This window comes from Eptesicus fuscus, chromosome 13 (assembly GCF_027574615.1).
Source record: "Eptesicus fuscus isolate TK198812 chromosome 13, DD_ASM_mEF_20220401, whole genome shotgun sequence".
NCBI classification, from domain to species: Eukaryota; Metazoa; Chordata; class Mammalia; order Chiroptera; family Vespertilionidae; genus Eptesicus; species Eptesicus fuscus.
The window spans coordinates 80,419,190-80,445,714 of NC_072485.1; the positions used below are offsets into that span (position 1 = coordinate 80,419,190).

The window sequence follows — 26,525 nt, forward strand, 5'->3', positions numbered from 1 at the left end:
GCAATAACTGGTTACGGCAGCAATAGAAAACGAACAACAGGGTCACCCACATCCTTTACCGAGTCGGTGACATCTGTGCGATCACTTCCCAGACCACAGATGGGAACCAAAAACCTGGACCGAAGCCTGGGCCCCACCCTCGCAGGCTGTGCTGACCCGGGCCGTGCCCTGGGGCAGAGCTGCCTCCCCGGGCGGTGGGAGCACACACAGGTTAGTGGAGGCAGAGCGAACGCACAGTGTGCGAGGTGGCAAGGCCCGTCTCGCACGGCTGAGTTCTTAGAGAAGTGGCAGGTGGAGAGGTGACCTTGGGCATGGATGGAGGCCTGAGCACCACGTCCTGAACTCATCTCACTGACCTTTCCGGGAGAGGGCACAGGCCTTGCCGGTGGTCCTGGAATGTTGGAGGCCCTTGGACCTTCCTTCCTGGACCCTGAATTTTTTTTTTTTTAATTACTTAATTAGCTCTAACCGGTTTGGCTCAGTGGATAGAGCGTCGGTCTGCGGACTGAAGGGTCCCAGGTTCGATTCCGGTCAAGGGCATGTACCTTGGTTGCGGGCACATCCCCAGTAGGAGGTGTGCAGGAGGCAGCTGGTCGATGTTTCTCTCTCATCGATGTTTCTAACTCTCTATCCCTCTCCCTCTCTGTAAAAAAATCAATAAAAAAATTATATATATATTTAAAAATAATTAATTTAAATCCTCACCTGAGGATATTTTTTCCATTGATTTTTAGAGAGAGTGGAAGACAGAAATATCGATGTGAGAGAAACAGATCGATTGGCTGCCTCCTTCATGCGCCCTGATGGGAATCAAACCCGGGACTCTTTAGTCCGCAGGCTGACTCTCTGTCCACGGAGCCACGCAGGCCCCTGACTTTTGATCTCCCCTCTCTGCCCCACTCCCAAGGCCAATCACTGCCTTCCTCCCGCTGGCGTGTGTGCCACTGATCCTCTTTTTAAAAATTTGTATATATATATTTTATTTATTTTACAGAGAGGAAGAGAGAGATAGAGTTAGAAACATCAGTGAGAGAGAAACATCGATCAGCTGCCTCCTGCACGCCCCCTACTGGGGATGTGCCCACAACCAAGGTACATGCCCTTGACCGGAACTGAACCTGAGACCCTTCAGTCCGCAGGCCGACGCTCTATCCACTGAGCCACACCGGTCAGGACCTGATCCTCTTTTGAGCATGGCGCCCACAGCCCTGTCCAGGGTCACTGCCACACTGGGCGCAGAGGCCTAAGCGCTGGGGCAGGTCTGCAACTGGCCCGACCTGAATGCTGTTTATAGTTTACACCTCAACAAGTTGCAAGGGGCCAGTGTACCCCAGGGGGGCAAAGCTAGAACTGGTTATAAAAATATTCACGACTGTATTTACCAAATAGTATCAGTAGTATAGAAAGACATAAAAGTATGTTAAAAATCCATCTTTATAGTCTTTGTAAAATACTAGGAAGTGCCCGCAACCAAGGTCCATGCCCTTGACCGGAATCGAACCTGGGACCCTTGAGTCCGCAGGCCGATGATCTATCCACTGAGCCAAACCGGTTTCGGCAGGAAACATATTTTTTTAAAAATCACCCCAATTCTTCCTCGGAAAACGTCACTTGGACCTCAAGTTTTCGACCTTCAAATCCCACTCTGTCCCCCTGCCTCCCGGGCGGCTCTAGATTCTGTCCCAGCCGCTCCTCTGCCCGCCCCGGGACCGAGAGGAGGCGGCGCACCTGCCGAACCGGAACCGGACGTACCTACCTGTTCGCGTCCCTTGTCACCTCCCCAAGGGCAGCCCGACCGGGGCTCCCGGAGACTGGGTGCGGGGTGGGATGCGGGGAGGGACCCGGGGGACCCGCGGGGAGACCAGCCGGGGCCCTTGGCAGCAAAACGTCCCTCATGGCGGCGGCCGTGGCCAGCTCTCGGGGTTCGGGCGGAGTCGGGCCGGAGCCGCGTGGAGGGCCGAGGGCGGGAGTCTCCACGGACCGGGAAGTTGGCCTCCGCCGAGCCAGCGCCGAGGGAGGGGCCGGGCGGCCGCGCGACCGTCCCCCGAGCCTAACTGAGGCCGGGGCGGGGGTGCCGGGGGGCGGGGGTGCCGGGGGGGCGGGGCCTGGCGGGCGCGCACGTGTGTGGAGAGCGCGGGGCCCGCTCCGGCGGCCGGGACTACAAGTCCCAGGGTGCTCAGCGGGGCATCGGCTTTCTCCTGGCCGCGCGGCCCGCGGGCTGGGAGCCGGTCGCCCGGGCTGGCAGCGACACCCTGTTCCGGAGTAAATAAGGGGGAGTCTCCCCAGAGCACCGTCACCGGAGTCCCAGGGGGCGGGGAGCCGCGCGCGCCGCCCGCTCATGTCTCTGCGGAGCCGAGTGCCCGGCCGCCTGGCTCAGCTGCGCGCAGCGGGGCAGCTCTTCCGCGCCCCGCGCCCCGGGCCAGGCACCTCCGCGGGGGCCCCGCGCACCCGCAGCAGTGCCTACGGCCCCCGCGCGCGGACCCCGGCGGGAGTTGAGGCTTGGGGGGCGGCGGCGGTGGGGCGGAGAGCTGGGGTGCGCACTTGGGCGCCCCTGGCCATGGCGGCGAAGGTGGACCTGAACACCTCCACCGACTGGAAGGAGGCGAAATGTAAGTGTAAGCAGGAGGGGACGAGGGCGAGGGCCGCCCCGCGTGGGCTTCCGCGGCCGGACGGCACCCCACCCGCAGGCGCTTCCTGCTGAGCCCGGTGGAAGTTGAGGCCCCCTATACCCTGGTCAGGACTCCCCCGTTCACAGCCACGCCTCCCCGCCTCTCCCCCGCCCCGCGTCCCCAGCCCCACAAACCAGTTCACCCCAGACCGGGGGTCCAGGTCCCCTGTCAGGAGCGGTGTGAAGAAGGTGGCCTTACCCCACTGGAATGGGTCACAGGGCACCCCCAGAGATCATCCAGGACCCCCCACCTTGCTCCGTTGTGCAGGAGGGAAACTGAGGCCCAGTACTTGAGCGGAGTAGCCCAAGGTCACTTGGGAGTTGGTGGCAGAGCGGACCTCAGGTTCCCGAACTCCCGGTGTTTTGCACAGGATGGCTCCTCAGGTGGCGGCGTGTTAGGCACACTGGCAGGGAACGGGCTGGGGGGTAGCTCTCTGGCTGGTGTCCCACCTGGTGGGATCAGATAACCCCAAGGAGTGGCTTCCCTGGGCAGGCCTGTCCCCCCTCCACCTCCTCCCCCGGAAGGTCTGCCTCTCTGGGCACGTGGTCTGGTGCCCTTTCGCCCTCATCCCTGGCCTCCTGCCACTTGTTAACAGTCCCTGCCCCACTCCTGGGGGACACAGGGCAGAGCGCCTGGGGAGCAGGGCAGAGATGGGGCATTGTGTCTGTGAGAACAGTGACATCACCCCCACAGGACGGGCAGGAGTCCCAGAGCTGGACTCTGTCCCCCCGCCCCCCTCGCGCACAGAGCCAGGAAGGGAGGCAGCCTGACCTGCAGAGCCCCAAATAGCCCAGATTGCCAGTCCCAGCTGCCCCTGCCCTTCAGGGTCTGCTCCTGGGCCCTTGTGGCCATTCCCGGCTGGATCCCCTTTCGAAAGGGCAGGGAAAGCCGCTCATTGGCTGCGCCGGCCTGTGGAGGGGCTTTGGCCAATGAGGCTGAGAAGGCAGGCCTTGGGCGGCCTCCGTTGGGGTATAGGGACGGCGTCCTCTCCGGATTGGAGGCAGAGTTTAAGATGATTTACCCACCTCCTGAGTCGCTTGGCCTGCGCTGGGATCTTAAAGCGCCCGCAGAAAGCACTTGACTTTGCTCTCAGCGCTGGCCCCAGAACACCGATCAGGGCAGGGAGCAGGGGCTGGAGAAGCCCCCCCGCAGGGGACAGCAGAGACCCCCGGCAGGGGGCACCAGAGACCCCCGGCAGGGGGCACCAGAGACCCCCGGCAGGGGACTGTCCCACGGAGAGCCTGGCTTCTCTGTCAGGGGACGGTAACCCAGGATGGTAGGAAACAGCTAGGGAGGCCAGGGGCCCCGGGCACCAGGCTCAGATCGGTCTCAATTTTTAGGATCCAGCTCCCTGTTGCCGCCCATTCCTTGGTGCCCCTGAAAACTTCCAGATCTCATGAAGCTGACAGGCTAGGGGTTCCCGGGCTTCTGGGCGACTCTGTCCTCTGCTGGGATGGCCACTCATTCAGTCAGTCCACTTTTATTGAGTGCTTTCTGTGTGCAGCGCCGTTTGGTGCCGGGGACTGAGCCACGAGTGAGACAGGGAAGGGCCCTGTCCTCACGGAGCTTCTACTTTAGGGGAGGAAACTGCGTAGAGAATTTGGTCATCCAATGGGACGATGCCAGGTAAAGGTCGGAAACTATGGCAGATGGGGCTGCCTGAGCTCCAGGGTCCTGTCAGGGGCGTGTGAGGAGGGCGGTCTGGCCCAGGTGCCCCAGCACCAGGTGTCAGGCCCCCAGCAGGTGTCAGATGGCAGCACAGAGCCCTCCCTATGTCTTCGTTATCTGTTACTGCGTAACCAACCAGTGGCTTCAACAGCACGCGTCTCACTCTGATGGCCAGGGGCGTGGGAGTGGCTTAGCTGGGTGGTTCTGGCTCAGGGTTCTAGGAGGTCTGGGGACTTGCTTAGGCCTGGAGCGAGCCGTTCCCAGGTGGCTCACGCACATGACATGGCTGTTGGTTAGAGGACTCAGTTCTTCACCGGGGGCCTCCCCAGGGCTGCTTGAGTGTCCCTACAACATGGCAGCCGGCTCTCCCCAGAGCAGGTGATCCAAGAGAGGGAGCGAGAGGAGACCCCGCCAGAAGCCACCATGCCTTCTCGCGACCCGGTTTTCCCAGGCGAGCAGCATGTCTTCTGCCTTATCCCAGGGCTTTGCTCTAGTCATGGAGTCCAGCCCACATTCAAGGGAGGGGAATTAGGGGTCCCCCTTTGGAAGGGAAGAGGATCAAAGAAGTAAGGGCATATGTTTAAGACCACCACACTGGGGGTGCGGCCTCAGCTGGACCTGCTTCTGGTTGGGGTCCCAGCTTGGGTCCTTGAAGACCCCACACCTTTTCTGCACTACATTCAGCTTACACCGGGGCAGAGCCGCAGTGACGTAGACCAAGTGGACAGGCCTTCAGTGTGCTGTCAGCGCCTGTGTACACGCATCCAGCGTGCCCCTCAGGCTGATCGATGGGTAGAACATTGCCATCACCCCAGAAGGTTCCTTTGAGACCCTTTCCAGTCAATACCCTCTAAAGCTAGCTACTTCTGTCTGTTCAGTTAGTCTCTTCTCGGCCTTCATAGGAACAGAGGCGTACAGCGTGCCAGCGCCTTTTGCTTCCTATCTGCGATTCGTCCTCATTACTGGGTGTGTCGGCGGTTTGCTCTTTTTTGACGGCTCGTGATATTCCGTGGTGTGGATGCACCAGTGTGTGTCCCGTCCTCCGGTGGACGGGCATGCGGGTTGCCAGTGTTGGGAACAACGCTGTGTTGAGTATTCACGTACATGTCTTTGATGGACATGAGCTCTCCCTTCTCTTGGGGACATACCTACACAGGCCTCCACGTGCCCGTCTGTGCCTGAGATGATCCTCTCTTAACGACTGGTGCACAGCCCTGGGCAGTGTGGCTCAGTTGGTTGGGCATCGTCCTGTGCACCAGGAGGTTGCCGGTTTGATTCCCGGTCAGGGCACAGGCCTGGGTTACGGATCGATCCCTGGGAGGGGGCGTGCAGGAGGCAGCCAATCAATGTTTTGCTCTCACATCAATGTTTCTCTCCTTCTCCTGTCATTTCTCTCTAAAAGCCAATAAATTACATATATATATATTATTAATTTTTTTTAAAAAATATATATTTTATTGATTTTTTACAGAGAGGAAGAGAGAGGGATAGAGAGTTACAAACATCGATCAGCTGCCTCTTGCACACCCCCTACTGGGGATGTGCCCGCAACCAAGGTACATGCCCTTGACCGGAATCGAACCCGGGACCCTTGAGTCCGCAGGCCGACGCTTTATCCACTGAGCCAAACCGGTTTCGGCTATATATTTATATTTTTAAATAAAAGCAGTTAAAAAAGACTGGTGCACAGTAACCAAACTCACAAGATACTGATGCATAGGTCAGAAGGTTGATGTCTAGTTCAAGGTGGGGAATTCTAGCAGGAGGTCCGGGAAGTCCTGTGCCTGGACCTGGCCGGAGCCCCCTCTCGCTGTGGGAAAGCCGTGGAAGACAAACCGTCGTCTGGGTTCGCGCAGCAGCAGAGGTTCTCTGGCTGGGGAGCTGGGGAGTGATTCTGAAAGCCCCTCCCTCTGCCCCGGGCAGGCCGGGCAGGCTTCCCTGCCCTGGGCGCTTGTTCCGTGTGGCGGTCTGTGTGCAGAGTGACATGCCCGCTCTGGGCCCGCGTGCAGGGTGCCCAGCCCCACGGCCCAGTGAGTCCTCTGGACAGGGGGCCGAGTTCTGCCTCCCTCGGGGGATTCCTTTCCTCTCCCTTCAGGGGAACTGCCCGCTTCCCAGGGCCCGTTCTCCCTCCAGGTCAGCGAGGAGCTTCGGGCTGGGTCTTCCTGAGGAGGAGACGTTCGGTCTGGGGCGGCCTCTGCAGAACCTGATGACATTGGCCAGGGTTACTCTCTCTAATCTAACCCCCTCATTATGCCCTCACGTGGTGCCTGCTCATCAGAAAATTGTAGAAACAGTTGTGCTGGGAGGCAGTTGGGTGTGAAGGGACTCAAGGTCAGGCACTGAGGGCATCTGGGACTGTCACCACGGGAGGGCCCGGCCTCCAGGAGAGGGGCCCCCTGACCTGCAGTGGGGGCCACGCTGTGTGCTAAAAGAAAACTTCCAGGCTCCCTGAGCCTCAGTTTCCTCATCTGTGAAATAGGACCAACAACGCCTGACGAACAGGTTTTGTAGGTTGCACTGGGATTACATCAAAACCACTTATACACAGCGGCCCACACAGTGCACGGAGGGTCCCCAGCGGCCCCCCAGCGGCCCCCCGAGGCCTGTCTCCTCTCTGCTGTGCTCTGGCCATGGAGACGCTGAGCTTGAGTACACCTGTCCCTGCCAGGTGGCCAGATGCCGGGGCTTGACCCGCACGTCCTGAGTCATGTTTCCGCTCCCTGGGGGCTCAAGAAAGCACGCGTGTTCCAGCCTGTGTGCACCGGGTGGGGCGAGGGCTCGTTCCCACCCCTGTGGCCTTTCATCCAGAGTGGATGATTTATCTGATGCGCCTGCTGAACTGGGGAATTTTCCGGGCGCACCTGGGGATGGGGGGGCCTTCTCCCATCTGTCTTCTGAGGACGTCGCCTTGGCACATCCCAGGTGCGGTGGAGGCAGGGAAGCACCGGGGCCTCGTGCTCTTTGTCGCCGCTGCTCGTGCCCCGAGCTTTGACAAGGCCCGCTCCTGGGGGACGGTGAGCCCAGGTGATTGATGGCCCCGCTGCCCTGTTCCCAGAGCCCGGCGTTATCAGCCCTGCCCACCTGGCCTTCTCCGGAGGAGGAGCCCCCTCCGCGCCAGCCCGCCCTCCCCTTTCTGAGCAGCGGCGTGCACGGCGCCATAAAGACTTCTTAAAACACATCGTTGGGTTCCCGCTCGCCCGCTGCACTTTATGGTCCTGGCCCAGCCCGCTTCCTCCGGCTCGGCTTCCGTGCCCGGAGCTGCCGAAGCTTTGTCTGGGGTCAGGCCTCCCATCAGAATTTACTGCAAACATCTTTTCACAGCACCTGTCTCACTGAGCTGTGAAGTACTCTCGCCGCTCCGAACAGAAAGAAAATTAAAACCGGTGCTGTACATCTTTTATAAGAAAAATAAAACTCACTTGTGCTTTCAGTCTGCATCTGTCTTTCGGGCAAAAGGAGGTGGGAGATGTTATCAGTGTGTGGGCCCGTGTCCAGCCGAAGGGCCCCGCTTCTCCCCCGGCGTGTGAGGAGGGCCGGGCGCCCTGGCGGGAAGTGGGGGGGTGGGGTGGGGGTGACCGGGCACTGGGTGAGAATCGCTGCTGTCTTCTCCTTCCTCGGGAGTCAGAGACCAGTGTGTGTGGCTCCTCCGATGGGCCAGGCCGAGACCTGGGGTTGAGGACATGGTGCCCCCCACGCTGGCCTCGAGAGGTGCGTGCTTGGGGGCCACGGACTGGAGGGACAGGCTGACTCATGTCCCCACGGTTGGCACTCAGTGCTGGTGGCAGAGCTGGGAGCTCTGGTTGTCTTCCTCTGTCGTCTCTGAGAAGTGGGGCGTCTTTTGGACTTTGCTGGAGAGGGGCTGTGCAGGCCGTGGTCACTCAGATGACGCCATGGGGACAGGGGGCGGGGGGCGGGGGGGGACAGGACGGGGCAGGAGAGAGTGAGCGCTGGGCTGCATCCGGCCCAGGCCTGCCAGTGGCTGGGCAAGGCTTCTCTGCTTTTCTGAAAGGCGAGTGCTGGCATCTGCCAGATGGTGTTGGCCAGGGGACCTGAGCCACCTCCGGGCACCCAGACGAGTTGCACGGGGTCCCTGGGGCTCGGTCTGGGTCCCAGCTGCCCAGTCTCCATGTCACAGCAGATGCGTCCACTCTGGCCCGGGTGCAGCTGGCTGGGAGTCCCCGCACTTGGGCGGTGCCAGGGCCTCAGAGGGGGGTGTCTTTGGTCACAGTTGTGCAAGATGACAAATATGGGACCCACGTCATTTAAAAAGCTCCTCACTCACTATGCTCCAAGTTGAAGAAGAATCCCCCCAAACTGTGTCTCGTTTTGTTTTGCTCCTTTGAGTCTTCCCTCGCTCCGGGCAGGAGTGCGTGTCCCCAGGCGCGGGCTGCGTGTCACAGCTCACACAGCGTGTTCCGGCCAGCTGCTCGGCACAGCCAGCCCGGGCGCCGGGAGGCCGGCGTGGCCTGTTCTAGAGATGAGGACACTGAGGCGCAGGGAGGCCGGCGTGGCCTGTTCTAGAGATGAGAACACTGAGGCTCCGGGAGGCCGGCGTGGCCTGTTCTAGAGATGAGGACACTGAGGCGCCGGGAGGCTGGTGACGCCAGGAACGTGATGCCGGGCGTGGCGAGCGCCAGCCCGTGGGACGAGGAGCAGGAAGGACCACAGCAGCGGCCGGCCCGGCCAGCCTGCCCGGCGCGCCCTCTGCCTCGGTGGGAGCCTTTGTTCCCAGCCCGGCCGCTCTAGCTCCCTCTCCATCTCTCCGCCCACAGCGCCCTCCTGCCTCAGGGCGTTGGCACATGCTGTTCCCTCTGCCGGAAGACTGTTCTCTTAGAAATCCCGTCCTCCACCTCCAGGTCTCCGCCCGTCTGCTCCCTGATTCAGCCCACGGTGTTCACACGTGCCAGGCACGGTGCCAGGTGGTGGGGATCCGGAGTACACAGGACAGATCCGGTGTGGCCAAGGTCAAGTGAGGAGTCAAGTGTAGTCAGGGGAGGGCTGCTCGGAGGGGGAGGGCAGGAGGAGGAAGGCCAGGCGGGGGCACAGCCGGCTCAAAGGCCCGGAGGCAGGGCACAGCCTGGCTGGTGGAGGCATGCCAAGGTGACCTGCTGGGCTGCCTGGCTGAGGGGGAGGGGCAGGAGGAACTGTCCGGGGCGGGTCGCACAGGAGGAGGTTGGGGAGAGAGCAGGCCTGGTACTTGGCCATGGTCAGGACACGGAGTTTGAAAGGAGCTTTAAGCAGAGCGATGGCTTCCGACATGTTCCTAAGCTCCCTGGGCTCTGTGTGAGGAACCGATGGTCGGATGGACACGGGGAGTCGCTGGGAGTTGGGGGCTTTGGAGGGCTCTAGGGAGCGATGGTGGAGGCTGGGCCCCTGGCAGGGTGAGCAGAAGGCTTGGTTTCGGGGGGAAGGTGGGGATGCGTCTGACAGCTCAGAAGATGCGGAGGGGCTGAAGGAGCGGCCTTGGGGTCATCAGCGTAAAGAAGGGTTTTGACCGCGTGGCGTTGCTGTGAAGACCTAGGGAGGGTGTGGATGCAGGAGGAGGAGGAGGAGACTGGGAAGGGGACCAGCGAGCCAGGCGGGCCCAGGAGAGGGGCTCCCTGACGGGGACGAAGGGGCTGGAGGTGCTGAGTGAACAAGGGAGGACAGGAAGGGCCACTGCACTGGGCCACGGGGCCCGTGGTATCTCTGACCTTGGCCTTGATGGAGAGGTGGGGCCTGACCGTCCTGGGTTGGGGGAGCATGGGAGGGAGGAAGTGTGGGCAGTGGAGGAGGGGGGCAGAGAAATGAGGCCACAGCTGTGGGGCGTGGAATGTGGGGTCGAGGGAGGGTTTTGTTTTAAAAGACGGAACAGCAGGGGGTGTGGAGGGGAGCTGAGCTCGTCCTCTGGAAGGTGAGCCAGGAGGCTCGGCTGGGAGGAAGGACCTTCACGCCCAGTGACTGAAAGGGAGGACGAGGTGTGGGCGGGAGGGGGGGGAGATGGGGGGGGTGCTTGCTGCTTGTTCGGGGGAGGAGGCAGCATCTGATGGCTGGAGGACGAGTGGGGGAGGCTTGGGAGAGGGGAGATGGAAGAGGGGGCACCCACTTCTGAAGCAGCACCTGGATGGGCTGGAAGACAGGCCACCAGGGGGAGGTCAAGAGTTTATTTATTTATTTTTAAAAATATTTTTATTGATTTCCTAGAGAGGAAGGGAGAGGAGAGGGCGAGACAGAAACATCAGTGATGAGAGAGAACCATTGATGGCTGCCTCCTGCACGCCCCACACTGGGGATGGAGCCCGCACCCCTGAACATGCTGCTCCTGCCGGGGAGCCCCTTCCCGCCCTGGCCGTCTCTCAGGTCCCCCGGGGCCGGGGGCCGGTTCCCTGTGCCAGCCCCCAACGGCTTGCTGGTGCTGAGCCTGGTCGCCTGGCTCCCGGGCCGGATTGTGGGTTCTCCAGGCCCAGGGCCACGTCTGCCTTGCTGGCTGTTGTACCCCCCGCACCACATTCAGGGCCTGCCCTTCGTAGGTGTCTGTGGAAGGGTGGGGCCTGGCTGCCAGAAAGCGGGGTTCTGGTTTGAGCCACGGTGCGATGAGCCTTTTATAATCGCCCCACCGTAGCGCCGAGCCGGGCCACGACCTGGGGGCCTGCGTCCGTGAGGAGCCGAGGCTTGGAGGCACCTGGGGACCTGGGCAGGAAAAGGGCACCCCCAGGGGCCAACCTGTCTCCTGAATACCTGCCCCTTGCAGCCATCTCCCCAGAAGGCTCGGGATGACCCCTTCCTCTCCCACCACTTCCTCCAAGGGCCCGCCCACCTCTGCACACTTTCTGGTGCTTTCTGAGTCCCCTGTCTGTGCCTTTTGCTGGTTATTCCCCGCCCCCCGCCCCCGTGGTCAGTGGGGACTGCTCCAGCCGGGGAGTGCGCGGTCCAGGGCAGTGAGGCTGGGCTGAGCACCTGGGTACGCGTGGCCTCGGGCCAGCAGGGGGAGCTCACAAGCCACGAGCCTGGACCACGGCTCAGGAGAGCTGGCTGCTTCTGAGGGGTACTCTGAGCCCCTCTGCCTGGTGCCGCCCAAAGGGAGGGCCGAGGCCGCAGCGGGGGGAGGGGGGGGGGAGCTGGCCCGGGCGACCCAGCAGGCACCTGTCGGGGGGCAGCCCTCAGCCGGTGCTGGGGGGCTGCTGTAACAGGCACTGGCTGCTCGGCTCTGGGAGGAGGAAGGCTGTCTTGGCTCCCTGTGTCCTGAGCCTACACGTAATGACGATGATGATGTCTATGGATCATGTAACGGATTGGTAATGAGACCCACTGGTGATGTAACTGATTGATCATGTAACTGATTGATCACTTAATGGACTGATAATGTAATCGATGGATGATGTAACTGACTGATAATGTAATTGATTCATTGTCACCCACCTGCTTGGCCTTAGCATGTGTAAGCTTGAAATTATTCTGCAAGAGGTGTCTTAATCCCCGCTCTGTACATGAAGAAATTAGGGGCCTAGCGCTGAGGGCGCAGCGGGAAAGTGGCCGAGGTGATTTCTGACCGCTGGTCTGTGGTGCTGGAGGGATGGCCTCGGCCTCCCTGGGCCTCAGTTTCCCCTCCTGAACAAAGAGGGCAGGGCAGGATGTTCCAGGAGCCTCCAGACTCCAACACCCCGGTGGAGCCTGGGGAAGAATGGACTCCCAGGGCTGGTTTGCATCCTTGGATGCGGCGAGAGTCCCGAGACCCATGGGGTGGGGGGAGCCCCCAGGTTGGCCACCCTCCCTGCCTGCCTTGACTCTCCTGCCCGCCCCGCCCCGCCCCACAGCGTTTCTGAAGGGCCTGAGCGACAAGCAGCGGGAGGAGCACTACTTCTGCCAGGACTTCATCAGGCTGAAGAAGGTCCCCACTTGGAAGGAGACGGCGAAAGGTAGGCCTGCTGGGGAGGCCCGCGGGCCCGGGCGGGGCCCTTCAGACCACACCTTGGGAGAATCTTCCAGACGAGGCCGAGGGGAGTGGCAGCAGCGGGTAGTGAGTGCTTGCTGTGTGCAGGGCACGGTGCACGCGTCTCCTCATTTAATTAGCAGCACAGCCTGAGGCGGGTTTGGCTTTTACCCCCATGACAGTGTTCGGAGCTGCGCCCAGACCCGCCATCACCGGGCTGTTGAGCCAGGATTGGTGGCTGTGGTGGAGTGGCTTGCCGGGTGTGTGCTGGGGAGCGCCCAGGCCCCGCACATTGTAGCCCTGGTAACTGGTAACCTGGGCAAGTCACTTAACCCCCCCAGGCCTCCGCTCCACATCTGTAAGGTGGGGAGGGCGGTGCCACTGCTGTACCTGTGCATAGCATTGCTATGGATTCAAGACTGGATGTGTGCTGCACACAGTAGGCACTTAGTCGTGTGGGCTGCCATACCAGTGTTCTCAGCCCCCCAGGCCAGCTGCCTCTGGAGGCGGAGGGCGCGGTCCGGGCGCCCGGCCTGTGGGCACTCTCTCAGCCTCCGGAGGCGGAGGGCGCGGTCCGGGCGCCCGGCCTGTGGGCACTCTCTCGGCCTCCGGAGGCGGAGGGCGCGGTCCGGGCCCGGCCTGTGGGCACTCTCTCGGCCTCCGGAGGTGGAGGGCGCGGTCCGGGCGCCCGGCCTGTGGGCACTCTCTCGGCCTCCGGAGGCGGAGGGCGCGGTCCGGGCGCCCGGCCTGTGGGCACTCTCTCGGCCTCCGGAGGCGGAGGGCGCGGTCCGGGCGCCCGGCCTGTGGGCACTCTCTCGGCCTCCGGAGGTGGAGGGCGCGGTCCGTGTGCCCGGCCTGTGGGCACTCTCTCGGCCTCCGGAGGCGGAGGGCGCGGTCCGGGCGCCCGGCCTGTGGGCACTCTCTCGGCCTCCGGAGGCGGAGGGCGCAGTCTGGGTGCCCGGCCTGTGGGCACTCTCTCGGCCTCCGGAGGCGGAGGGCGCGGTCCGTGCGCCCGGCCTGTGGGCACTCTCGCGGCCTCTGCTCGTTCCAGGGCTGACCGTGAAGGTGGAGGAGCCCAAGTACAAGAAGGACAAGCACCTCAACGAGAAGATCTCCCTGTTCCGCGGTGACATCACCAAGCTGGAGGTGGACGCCATCGTCAACGCCGGTGAGTGGAGGCTGCTGGCCGGCCCGAGCCAGAGAGCTGGCTGCCTGGTCACCTTTGCTGCGGTCCGCCCTGCCCGGCACGGGGGGCACCACCTGGCTCCAGCGAGGCTCGGGTGGCCGGAGGAGAGGGCTGCTGGCGCCACGGGAGCCCGGAGTGTCGGCTGAGCGGATGCCTGTTCCCTGGAAGCCCTGACCTCGGTGTCAGGCGCCTTGGCTGCGCTGCCTCACGGCTCGGAGGCCCATTAGCGGCCGGGAAGAGAGAGCCTGGCTGGAATCGCGCCGGGCTGCGGCCGCCCTTCCCGGAAGGCGGATGCCCTGACCACCGCTTCCTTCCTCGGCCTCCCGCCCGCCCGCACTGTCAGACCTGGAGCGGGCGGAGCTCAGGGAGGAAGGGGGGGCAGCGGCCCGGTGCCCCAGGCTCAGCTCCCCTGGTGACTTGCTGGCGTGGCAGTTTATTGTGATGAGTCGGGAGTCTGCTGCTCTGTCCCTCTAGGGGGGGAGGAAGGTGGCTGCTCTCCCAGGCGGTGGCTGTCTGGCCAAGGTCAGAGCAGGGGTCAAGGGGCGGTCAAGTCCAGGTGTGCGGGTGGTTCACCCAGCCCTCACTCTCTTGCTCGCAGGACATCACAGCAGGGAGCCCCTTTCTTAGAGCAAGGTTTGGGGACCTGGGCAGACGCACAGGGAAACCCCGCAGTCTCCAGCACCCCCAGAAGCATCCCCAGTCTCCTTCCTCTCGCCCTTGGGCTTGTGTCCGACGCCAGGGCTGGCCCGGGAGGGGGGTCCTCAGGGGATTCCGGGGCGTGGTAGTGCCGATGCTGACCTGGCTAAGTGACCAGGCTGCCTGGGGCCTGCTTGTTTGTGGTCTGGGTTGCGTGTCTGGCAGCGGCCTCCTCTGTGTGACCCCCTCTGGATGTCGGCAGGACTGCAGTCCCAAGGGTGTCCCTGCCCCCACGTTGCCGGCCTCGGTACACAGGTGACTAGGCACCCGAGTTCTGACTCGGAGCGGCAGAGCCTGGGTCACCTCTGTGTTTCTTTTGCTGCTTCTGCTCTTTCCCCTGGGCCCCGAGGGTGGCCACGAGGTCTGTGCGTCCATCTGGGAGACATGGAGCTAAGACACGCCAAGCTGGGCTGGCAGATGTCACGGCAGCCCCGAGGAGGAGGGCGTTGTTGCTGCCTCCACCCAGGAGGGGTTGGCTGGGGGCAGGGGGACCACGCCCTGGGGCTGGGGCTGAGGGGACAGTCCCCCAGGCCCCTGGGGCTGCCCTGCCCAGTGCCCCCTGCCCTGTCGGTCACTGGCCAGGGTGTGGGCGGCACCCTGCTGACACTCTCCATGCTGAGCAGCAAAGGCGGGAGGGGGAGGGGCATCTTATCAGCTCCTTCGCAGCTGAGTGGGTGGTTGGGGGGCCGGGCGGGAGGGCGGGAGGACCAGGCAGGGCGTCGGCGGGGTACAGATGGAGCGGCGGGGGCTCCGGAGGGCTGCGGCGTGATTAATGGCCCTCCCCGAGTGCCCTGTGCCTGCCAGCCTCGGAGAGCAGCGGCGCTGGCAGCCTCGCGGCTCAGAGCACTCGGTCCCGGCTGCATCGGAGAGCGCCGGGCTGGGGTGGCAGCGTCTGCACCTCTCTCCGAGGCCCCCTTCCCTCCGTGCCTGCCTGGGCTCCCGTTTCCTCCTCGGCGTGGCGCGGGTGGGAGAAAACCCAGCTGTGGGGCGTTGGGGGCATGAGGCGCTGATGCTCACGAGCTGAGGTGCACACGCGGCGCCTGGCATGAACCGAGAGCCTCAGCACCTGCCGCTGCTGCCGGTGCCACGTCGTTCCTCTGGCGTCGGCCCTGTCCCGGCGATGGAGAGGGGTGCTGGGTGCCTCCCACAGATGATCAGCTTTCTCCTCCCTCTGCCGGCCTCAGTTTACCCGGCACCTCGTGGCGAGTTTTCCTGGGATCTCCTTATTTCTAGAAAAAGTCTCACAGCAGGGAGAACCCAGAACCTGCCCGGAGCCCCAAGGAACGGCTGAGGCTGGCCCTCGGGCACAGGGAGCCCACACGGAGCTTGCACCCCTCCAGGCCCTGGTCCAGGTGTTTGCCCAGCCCTGGTGTTCGGGTGGCCTTGGCACTGGTGAGACCTCAGGGGTCCTGGAGGTCTTGGCATGGGGCCTCACACTGGGGGGCCTCCCTCACGCCTCATCCCCGGGGCCCTACTATCTTGGCTGAGGCCGTGCGCTGCCCACCACCAGGGGGCAGCAGAGATCACGGTCCCCACGCCCAGCGGCGCCCGTAAATCAGCCTGTTTATTAGCGGAATGAGAAGTGGCGGCATGGAGGGGCTTTTCCGGGCGGCATAAATCTAGTCCGTGCCTCGTGGAACCCATATGTGCTTAATTCATATGTAAAGTTTCGAGCAGGAAGAGAACGCGTGTCCATTAAATTCTATTTGACTTGATTATAATCATTAGCCGTGAATAATTGCTTCTCAGCGCCGGCCCACGGAGCCACCACAATGGGGAAAGGAGCGAGCGATTTTCCAGGGGGGAGATGGTCACATTTTTAGTGTTGAAGCCAAGGGCGATGTTGGCCTCACGGGGTCAGTGGCCCCTGGGACTGGCGGGGGGTTGGACTGGGCTGGGGGCTCAAGGTCAGTAGCAGAGCTTCTGGGTTTTGGGGGGGTGTCTCTTTTTGCCCCCGTGGCCAGAATGGGGGATGGGGAAGGTGCCATCGCGGCCTGGGCTTTGCTCCAGTTGCAGGGACCGTGGAGGGGGAGGCATGGGGAGTTGGGAAGGGCCTATGAAAGAAAGCGGGGTTGGGGCCCCCCAAACCCCCTCCATCCTGAAGAGCCTTGGGCCGGCGGGTGTGTGTGTGTGTGTGTGTGTGTGTGTGTGTGTCTCCCGGTCCTTGGGAGAGCCCTGGGGAATCCTTGGAGAGGGCAGGAGCCAGGTGCCCCCCCTGCCTGTGTACCTCACTCCTCCCTGCCTGCAGAGGGACCCCGCCCTGGCCTCTCTCAGGACTTGGGAAAATCACCGGCTATTTCTGAACTGGTCCCCGGCATTGGCAGCCCAGAACTGACTTTTACCCCGCTCGGCGGTATCTGAGATGTGATTGGCGTGTGTGTGTGTGTGTGTGTGTGTGTGTGAGCGTGTGGTGGTATGTTGTATGGAGGGGTTGCTGGGGCAGAGAGTAGAAGGGGGACTGCCTGGCCGGTGGGTGGCAGGGCTCGAGGCCACAGGGGCGGGACCAAACCCCCCAAGCCCCCAGACCCAGTGCAGACACCCCTGGACCCTCCTCAGCCGCTGGCCAAGGCCGCCCGCTCTCTCTGGCAGCCTGGAGAGCCTTAGGCTCCCACCATCTGTGCCGGCCACGGCTCCTGCCCACGGGGCACGCAGCATCCATCTTAATTAAATTGGGCTGCCATGCCGGCAAGACAAGCCAGGGAGCCCCGGCAGGCCCCCGTTCCGGAGCAGAGGTTCTGGGGGGCAGTGTCGGGCCTGCGACCCCCCAGGCTGTGTCTGGGGAGAGCCATGCCTGGCAGCTCTTCCAGTTCTGGGGTCTCCACCCCGGGGTGGTCCGGCTTCTGGAGTGTGTGTCTTGTCTTTGCCATGGGCGGGGGGATGACCTTGACCGGGTCGTCTCCATGCCCTGGAGGATCCCAGCATTCCCCTAGTTCTCGACAGACAGGGAGGAAGTGTCCGTGCACAAAGACAGACCCCATCGGTGGCTGGCCGGGCGGGCTCCTGGCTCCGGCCTCGGGGTAACAGGACAGAGCAGGGATGAAGGCAGTGCTTTGTGCAAAGACAGAGAGAACCTTTGGGTCGGGGCCGGGGCACAGAGGGCAGGAGGCGGGTCCGAATCCCAGCGTTCCTGCTGGCGGCCAGGCCCGTCCGTCGGAGCCTCTGTTTCCTCATCTGAAAAACGGGTCCTCATTGGCTCCAGGCGTGTGGCGTGAGGCTGACCTCAGGCTGGTCCAGTGCTGGGCCCCGGGCCCGGCACATGGGGAGCCCTCAGGACATCATGGAGGGGAAGTCAAGAGCAAGAGCCGCTAAGTAGGATATAATGTGACAGAGCGCTGGAAACCAGGGCGACACAGAGAGCCCCGACGCGCAGGGACCCATCAATTCTGCCGGGAGGTGGCAGGAGGGGAGGCGGGTCAGCGAGGCCCTGGCGGGCCGGGCCTGTGGGCCGGGCGTGCAGACGGGGCAGCCACGCTTCACAGCGACACGCTGGCCTCCCTGGGAGTTGAAAGCCGCTTATTTGTTTAAAACAAGGCGTGAAGTGGCACTCTGCTTCCTGAAGTCCTGGGGCTTTGATTTGTGGTCTGCCCGCGCTTCTCTGCCCTCCCGCGGCCAAGTCAGCCACACTGCGCGCCTGGTCCCTCTGCTGCCCGCCGGGCCCCCGGAGCCGGCCCCCGCGCTGTCCCCCCCGCGCTGTCCCTGGGCCGCTGCTGCTCGCTCGGAGTCAGTGATTTAGAGACCGCCTTGATGGACTAGCAAGCAGGGGCCGGGGACGCCGGCTGCCTTGTGGGAAGCGATCTGACGCTAAACTGTCGCCGTAAATCGCTTTATCTGTCACTTCAGATTTAAATGTGTTTGCTGAGGCTCGCCTCCACCGCCAGCGGCTGCAACCTCTCCGCAGCGGGCGGGCGGGCGGGCGGGGACCTGTGGGCAGCGGCCCATCTTGCTGGGCCCTGTCCCCCGGGGAGCGCAGGGTGAGGACTGGCCCCTCCTTGGCGCTGACCCCTCAGTGCCCTCCGAGGCAGCTGTAAGGCTGGCGGGACGGTGAGCCCCGTTTTCAGTATCAGACCAAGGCTCAGAAAAAGAGCTAATGCCCCGACGTGGAATGTGAACTCATGTATGGCCTTTCCTCCTTCCGGCAGACACACGTGGTGGGCCTGTTGTGTCCCGGACACGAGGGAAGGCCCTGGGCTACGGGAGACACAACCTCTAGTCCAAAACTTGGGGTAGGACATGTGAATGGCAAGGAACAGCAACGTGTATGAGGGATGGGAGTCCTGCCTGGGGCGGGGGGGGGGGGAGGGGGGCAATCAGGGAGGCTACCTGGAGGAGGAGGCACTCAAGCCAGGAAGGGGGAAGCTGAGTCGGAAGTTGGACAAGGGCACTCCAAGGGCAGAGGAGAGTGCTGGCAGGGAGGGGTGAGGTGGGTGGGATTGGGGAAGCTCCGAGATCCTTGGGATGAGCTAGGGCGCGTCCTGAGCTAAGGGTCTCCCTCCAGGTCTAGGCTGTATTCACACCCCAGGCCACCTCTCCTGGACTCCTGGTGTTACATCAGCCCCACGGTGTCAGTGGGGAAACTGAGGCTCAGAGGCGTGAAGCACCTTGCTTCAGGGCATACAGCTAAACAGCAGCGGTGCTGGGAGCGGAGGTTCTCCAGGCCCCACAGCCTCCAGGAAATCCTTTTTGGGAAGGTGGGTGGGAATGCCTCCTCTTTATTCTGGTTGAAAAGTTGGTCCCGGAGTGGGTGTGTGGTCATCTGTCCCCACTGCAGGGGGACGGGGGCGTCGGGCAGGCTGGCGCCGCAGGTGCCACTGCAGACAAGATGGGACCACCCTCTGGGCGCAGGTTCGTTGGTCTTGCGAGGCCTCGCAGGGGGCTCCCACCCATACAGCCCACGCGGCTGCGCTGGGTCCCAGCCCCGGTCCCCAGCTCGCCCCTCAGAGCCCCTGCTTCTGGGCTGGGGCAGCTTGTTTCTGAGTGTTTCCTCTGGGCCAGGGGCTGCCCCCAGACTGCACATGTCGCCCCATTTCCCCCATTTTACAGACGAGGAGACTGAGGCCCGCACAGAGCCACAGCGCCGGTAAGAGGCACAGCCAGGACCTCCCCCTCCCTGTGGGGCTGGCGGATACGATCAGGTTTGCCTTTGCAGACGCTCCCTCTGGTCCGGGCGAGGGGTAAGGGGGACAGTCCATCCGGAAAGCCACCCGGGAGGCCCGGGGGCCGGGAGGCCCCTCCCCACATTGAAACCCCAGGACCCCGAGAAGGTGCCGAGGCCTCACCTGCAGCAGGCGGCGGCGGCGGCTCGTGTCCTCAGGGTCGGGAAGCGGTTCCATAAATTCATACGTGACGATTCCTCCTGAATTATTGAGACCCCCCCCCCAGGTCTCACAGGCCTGGCCCGCAGAGCCGAGCCTTGGCCGGTGGGTGGGACGCGCGGACCCTGGAGGGCTCTTCCATCCCCAGGTCTTCTGTGGAGGGAGCCTCCGTTCCTCAGCCAGATCCTTCCTGTCCTTCCGCAGGGACCGGAGGGGGACCCCGTGCCCCGGGCCCATGACCCTTCGTCTTGGGTCTCAATAGGCGATGGTTGAAGGGAGGAGTGATCGAGGCCTTTGAGAGTCTGTCAGACGGTGGGAGGGGCTGGGGAACCAGTGACTCCTCTGGGCCCCTCCTCCTGCCCTCCCCCAGACTCCACCCGCCCCGCCTTGGGGGTCACAGAAGTCGGGGCCGGAAGGGCTAATGCTTCTGGCAGACGAGGACAGTGGTGGACGCACGCGTGTGGGCTGCTTGTGAGGCTCCTGGCTCTGTGAGGTGTGAGGCTCGGGGACTCAGGGCTTGGTGACGCGGTGCCTGCCCCCCAGGCGTCCGCAGTCTCAGAGAGGGACGGTGACCTGCTCAGGGCCACACAGCAGCGGCAGAGCGGGCCTTCCGGAGTCCTGCACGGGCCTTTCTCCTTGGCCTTCTTCTCCCATCAGGACAGACCGCAATCAGGGGACACCTCTTAGGGCCCTGCTATCGCCCTCCCCACCATACAACCCCCCGCCCCCCGTCCCCAGCGGCTCTGTCCAGCGCCCCCTGTCCTTGAGGCCGTGTGGCCTCAGCACCCGCACCTGTGTGCCCGCCTGTGTCCCCGAAGTGCTCTCCACTCCGAGCACTGAGCTGAGGAGGCCAGAGCTTGTGGGAATGTGTGTTTTGAAATTAATGGGGACCATTAAGTTGGCCAAGCGTGAAAAGGGCTGGATCGGTAGCCCTTGGCTTGTTCTCCGGAACGATCCGCCAGCGCTCGCGAAGGGCTGCCCGGTCGGCTTCAGGCCTCCCAGGAGGCTGTGCTCTCCTGCCCATTCAGCAGAAGGGCCCCGTCCCCAGGGGGGGAGGGGTCTGGCGCAGCACGCGGAGGCCACCCAGGAACGGGGGTTCCCTTTTCTCCCTCTCAGCACCCAGCTCTGTCCAGACGACGAGGTTTAGAGGGGTGTGGAATCTGCCCTCTCCAGACCCCTAGGGCGGCTCACACACATGCCAGACCCTGACCCTAGGGCCTCCAGGGTGAGGCCTGGCCTGGTCCCAGCTTGGAGTGGCCTCTAAGATACCACGTGGCTTAAAAGAGAGTCAAAGCATCCAGCCCTGTTTCCTTATCTCCCACCTCTCAACCGTGTACCAGCTGTGTGGCCTTGGGCAAGTCGCTTAACCTCTCTGAGCCTCAGTTTTCCCATCTGTAAATGGGAATGAGAGTGCACTGGGACCGGGCTCTGGGGGTGCTAGGAGTGAGAAAGAAGACAGCTGGTGGAGAAGCTCAGTACGACGTCTGGGACGAGTGAACCCTTGGCAGGTGCCAGCTCTGCGCTCGCTGCGTCGCTGCTGCTCAGAGGGCGCTCCCCCTCGGGCGGGGCCTGCTGTGCACCCAGGGCTGGCGGGGCTGTGACAGGGTCTGGTCCCTCCGTCCGCCCAGTAGGCTGAAGGCCCCGCCTTCCTGGCCTTCCTTCGGAGAATGGACTGAGCCCCAGGGTGGCCAAGAAAGGGGCCCCCTCCTGACCCCTAGCCTTTGGTATTTGGGGTTTCGTGACTGTGAGGGTGCAGGGCGAGCGGGCCAGGCCGCTCCCCACCTCTGCAGTAGGGCCTCGGTGTCTGCTCTGCCTGCCCTGGGGGAGGGGGTGTGTGTCAGGAACAGCCTGGGCAGGGCCCGGACGGGGAGCAGGCTGGGGACGCGCCCTCGCCGAGCTGCCGGGGACTGAAGTGAGCCCCGCCGCCCTGCCTCTCCCCTCTGCAGGGTCCTCCTTTGTCTCCGAAGCTCACCTTTGGGGCTCATTTATTTCATTGGCAAACGATTTGCCCTGATGCTGCCCGCGCACCGTCCCAGGCCCCTTCCCCGCAGTCCCCACCTGCTGCGTGCTGACCGGGCGCAGCTGTCCTGGCCGCGCCGGGCGGGGGCGCTGGTGTGGCCGGGCCAGTCTCGGGGCCTCTGGAGGCCAGGGCCATGGCTGCTCACAACACAGACTCAGGTACATCGGTTCCACTAATGCTTCCCCGGGCCTCAGTTTCCACATGTGCCCCGGCCTCATGGGAGGGTTAAGGAACAGACTAAGGAATCTCAGAGGGAAGGGGGGCGGCGGGAAGAGGTTAACCAAAGATCTTATATGCGTTTATGCATAACCCATGGACTCGGACCACAGGGAGGTGAAGGCCGGGGGCGGGGCGGGAGCGGGTGGATGGGGGCGATGGGGCGACATGGAGGACGTCCGTAATACTCTGAACAATAAGATACATTTTTACAAAAAAGAGGAAAAGTGAGTTATTGCCTGTAGTGCCTTGTGCACCGTAGCGGCTCAGTGAACGATAACTATTGTTCTCATTAGTGAGGTCCGTTCCCCGCCCACCGACCTCTCCGGAGGGCGGGCCCTCCGATGCTCAGGGTCCGTGTGTGGACAGGGTCCGGCCCCTGCTGCCCACTGCTGTGGTGGGGGAGGGGGCGCGGGGACGCCTGCCTAGTATCTCCCGTGGCCAAGGACCCTTGGGTGGCGTGGGCTGTCCGGGGGCACATGCTGGGCAGGGGCGGGGAGGGACACAGCCGCTTACGACTGTGGATGTCGGGAGGCAGAAGGCAGAGGACTCCGGAGCAGGCGCTGGGTGGCTGAGACCTGGGATGTGGACGTGGGAGGCAGTGGACGGAGGAGGCCGTGAGCACAGATGGGACTGAGGGTGGAGGCCATGGTCGGCCTTCTCTGCTGGGCCCCAGGCTGGCCCCGCCGCCTTGGTTCATTACCCGCCCCCCGTGCCCCCCCAAGCTGCACCCCACTCCCAGGGGCAACAAATGGTCCTGGTGCAGCAGCACCCACCTCTGCACGCTGCGGCCTCCCTGTCCCGGACGCGGTAATTGCCATAAAAATAGTAGCTGCGCTGCGCGTGGCATGTGGGGAGGCGCCGGCTGTCAGCCATCCCCCTGCCAGCAGGGCCCGCGTCTGTTTTATTGTTGCCGCCTGGCTGTATTTCACGACGGCTTAAACACCATCAAACGCCACGTCCCCTTTGAAAAGCAAGAGCTGCCTTGCTGAGGATGTTGAGGGGAAGCAGGAACATTAAAATCCACTCGGCAAATGGCCCAGAATTGACATCGGCGACGGGAGTTTTGCGGCTTCGACTGTTCAAGGAGCTAAATCCCGTCTGGCAGCCGGCAGGGAACTTCCCTGGGTCGTGGCCGAAGCCTTGGGGTTGGGCAGAGCGGGGAACAGGGGGTCGTAGGCAGGGCCAGGGGTTGATGGACTTCTAGGGGCCACCTGACCGTGGCCTCCTCGGCCTTGACCTTAACTCGGATTCATCTCCCTCCTAACAATGGGGTGGGGGCCCCCTCTGGGTGCAGAGCAGGGTGCTGGGGTCAGAGTGGGGGCGCACCAGGGGACATGTCGGATGGGGCTGCGGTGGCCACTTAGGAGCTCCTGTGACCTTGACCTCTGAGCCCCGGTTTCCTCCACCGGAAGCCTGGCAGAGCGACATCCCTCCGCAGGGGATGGCGAGGCTCCGGAGGCCACGTGCACACGCCACGGGCCATTGGAACTCGATAAATGGCGGCCGTTACCACGGAGGAAGTGGGCGTTTGAGCTGGAATTGATTTTTAAAAAACGTTTAGCCCACCTCTTTCCGCTGAAATATCGGTCCAATAAAACCAGGGAGCCGTTAACACAGAAATAAAAAGGAACAAGAGGCCAGGGAGGGCGCCGACCAGGGCCCCTCGAAGGACACACCACGTGCCCTTGGCCGCGCCTGGAGCCTGTGGGCCTCCACATCCTGGGCACGTGCTTTCCAAGCTGCTGGCCTCTGGCCGGGTTCCGGGTCGTGGCCCCCGCTCAGCCCTGCCACGTGCCCCTCGGTGCTGACGTCTGGTCCCAGGGAGGCGGCGTGGCTGCTCGGGCAGCTTGGCTCCCGGAAACCACCCTCGTCTCCACCGGGTCAAAACCAGGCCGAGCAAGTCCCTCGCCACGGAATAGGAAATGTGGCTTTGAGCTTCCTGGCAGCCGGAGCAAAATGTGAAACAAGATTTTAGGTTCTATAGCTCCACACTTGGGAATCAGTTTAAACATCAGCTTAACGCCTCTAGCGCATTCTTTCTGCTCTCTCCCTTTTTCCTCCTTCCTCCCCATCGATGACCCTTACCCGCGGTTCTTTATTTTCCCTGCAGATGCTTCCTACCTTGCTCCAGCTCCCCCTCCAGTCTCACTCCCTCACCGCACCGTCCCTCACATGGCGTGGCTTCCGACTTGGGAGGCGCCCTCTGCCCTCTTGTCGCCACCCATCCCCGTGTCCGTGGGCCGGGTCTCCGGCCTCTTGCCTTGCCCAGGCCCGCTGGGTCTGCCGCTGCAGTCTCTCTCCTGTGAGCCAGTGACTAATAAGGGTTGCCCCCAGGGGGCCGGCAGAATCCTTCCCTCCTTAATATGGCAGTTTAAAAATGTGTCACCATTGATTTGAAGAAAAGGCTTGTTCCCGCTGAGAAAAGCGGCCTGGAGATTCGTCTCGCCTTAGGACCCACACAGGCAGCTGCATAAATTCCAGAACCACCGAGCCCTCCGTGCAAATGCTGGCTCAGAGCCCCACAGCCATGCTCCCGGGGGCTGGCACCCCACTGCCCTCCCCCTCCCAGAGGGGCCCTTTGCAGGGGAGGGGAGTCCTGGTTGGAAGATCCTCTCTCTCTACCTCTTTGTAGTTCCTTAAGCCGGAGCCGAGCCCGTGGCTAATGCCTTGTCGTGACATGTTTTAATCCTGAAGGAGGAGGATGAGTGACTTCCGGGAGGGGCTCCCGAGAGCCAGCCGAGTGCCCCTCCCCCACCCCCACCACCACACCCAGGGGCCTCCCTAGCCCTTGGCTGTGGATCGGCTGGCTGCACAGTGGATCTGCCCCGAAGGCGGGGTTTTACCGCCTGGATGCCCTGTCTTCCGACATTTCCCATCCTGACCTGGAAGCGACTGGGGGTCACCTGGTCCATCCCCCGACGCCAGACGGGCCCTCTCCCCTCTGGCTGGTGGGACCTGCCCGCTATACTTTGTCCTCACAGCTGGCCCAGCCCTTGCCCCCCAGCAGCTGATGGTGGTCCCCGCCCCCTGCCCAGCAACCCTCTGAGCCCCGACACACATCACCCAGTGACCTGGGAGGCGGCTTTAGCGCCCCCCTTTTCAGGGTGAGGAGCCGGCGCAGGGCTGCTGTGGGGACTTGTCTCCGGGCAGGTCAGGACACTTGAACCACGTCTGCTCCCTGTCATCTGGGCCCCCCACCCTGTCACCTTTGAAGGAATGAGTGAGTGAATGAGGGGGATGGGCACGTGGTAACCACTGTAGTTCTGGGTGTCCTTCTGGTTAGCAGGTGTGCCGTCAGCCCAGGATGGAGGGGGGGCTGTTTGGAGAGCGCGGGGGGCGAGCTGAGCTCTCCAGGTCCCTGCAGGGCCCCAATCCCTCTTGTCATCAGCGGTCACAGTGGCGCCTGGGGCAGTGCCGCCTGCCCTCCCGGAGGCTCATCGGGCGCGGTGCAGAGCAGGCTGCTGGGCGTGGCTGCCCGGGACGCCCACCAGGCCACCCGCCCTTCGCATTGACCATCTCTATCACTGTGGCCACGGCCGGCCCAGGACAGCGGCCTGCAGGCTGCACCGGGTAGTGAGGGGTGGGGAAGGGGGCGCCTGGGGATCCCGGGAGCGCTCCCTGGTTTGTGCAGCCGTGAGCAGGGGAGCCAGGGAGGAGGTAAGCAGGCGGTTTGCAGCCTCCCTGGCTGCTGCGGGTCCTGGGAACCTGGGCCGAGCCGCCATTTACCGGCTGGCGCAGGGGCGTCTGCGGGCTGCCCTGAGCGGCGGCCCCAGCTGTGGAGAGGGCCCCGCGAGCTCCGGCAGCCGTGATGGAGGAGAGGAGGGGCTTTCTTTCCCCAGCCCCCTCGATGTTATTACCCTTAGAGGCTTTAGAAATCAGGTTTACGGCCTGCGTTGTCTGCTGAAGTATGGAAAGCTTGGGAGGGAAAATAAACCACAGGGTTGGGGAATGCCAGGCCCCGGAAGGTCAGCTGGCAGAGGGTGAGGGGCAGGGCTCCGGTGTGCCCTCCTCGGCCTGGTCACTCTTTAGGCAGGGACCATCGTAGCTGGAGGAGGGGGCAGGGATGGTGTGTGCCAGCAGGGACCCCGGAATCTGGTGGGAGAGTCAGCCGGGGCCTTCGGGACCTGCCCCTTTTGCGGGATGGTCCCCACGGAGCTGGCCTGGGAAGGTGAAAGTCACCCCCTCCTCCTGGATGCCCAGCTACACCCGCTGGCTCCCCTCGAGTGCCATCAGGGGGCACCCCGCCAGCCACAGGCAGTGCAGACGCCTCATGTAAGTGAAAAATAAGCCCTCTGGGTTTTGCCAGCTGAGATGCAGGCCTGGCAGGGGCTCCCACCGGCAGCGTGGGCCCATGGGGAGCTGGGCGGGGGGTAGGCCTTCCGTGGGAGCCCCCAGAAACCCACACCAGCCCTCCTCCCTTTCCCGGGACCGAAGAGGCTGGGGGAGGCCCTGCGGGGCTGCCCGAGAGAAGGCTGCTCCTCCACTTCTCTTAATATGCGAAGAGCCCCCACAAATCAACAAGAAAAATGGGCAAAAGATGGAGGCAGGCAATTCCCGGAAGGAGAGAAACAAATAGCCAGTAAACAAGTGGAAAGATGCAGAACTTTGCACGCAATCAAGAAAAGGCTAATTGAAATAAGAGGCATCCTTCTTCCCGCTGCAGAGGCACCAATCCCGCGTGCACCAATCCCGTGCACCAATCCCGCACCTCTAGGTGCTCAGAAACACTTGGGTGCCGGAAAGCACACGGGACTCCTCTCTGCTCGCAGGAAGGCTCGGCAGGGCCGCCGCCCCTGCCTCCAGGTCCCTTGCTTGCCCGACCACGCCTGCCGCTGCAGGTGCTTCT

General features: G+C 63.2%; 1 protein-coding gene and 1 non-coding gene across 5 annotated transcripts in view; both read left to right on the forward strand.

Annotated features, from left to right (window-relative positions):
• Positions 1-2,176: 2,176 nt before the first annotated feature.
• The window catches only part of MACROD1 (mono-ADP ribosylhydrolase 1), a 128,590-nt gene continuing 104,241 nt past the window's right edge, over positions 2,177-26,525 (forward strand). For 2 of the 4 annotated variants that reach the window (XM_054725837.1, XM_054725840.1), the window contains exons 1-3: positions 2,179-2,609; positions 12,131-12,232; positions 13,298-13,414. In XM_054725837.1, coding sequence (XP_054581812.1) covers positions 2,339-2,609; positions 12,131-12,232; positions 13,298-13,414 — 490 coding nt within the window. In that variant the 5' untranslated portion in view covers positions 2,179-2,338. Of the gene's footprint in view, positions 2,610-12,130; positions 12,233-13,297; positions 13,415-26,525 lie in introns of all 4 variants that reach the window. The other 2 variants (XM_054725838.1, XM_054725839.1) reach the window with 2 other exon arrangements.
• Positions 13,731-13,815, forward strand: MIR9328 (microRNA mir-9328). Its single transcript, NR_129138.2, has one exon. It is a non-coding gene; the product is annotated as a microRNA mir-9328 (primary transcript).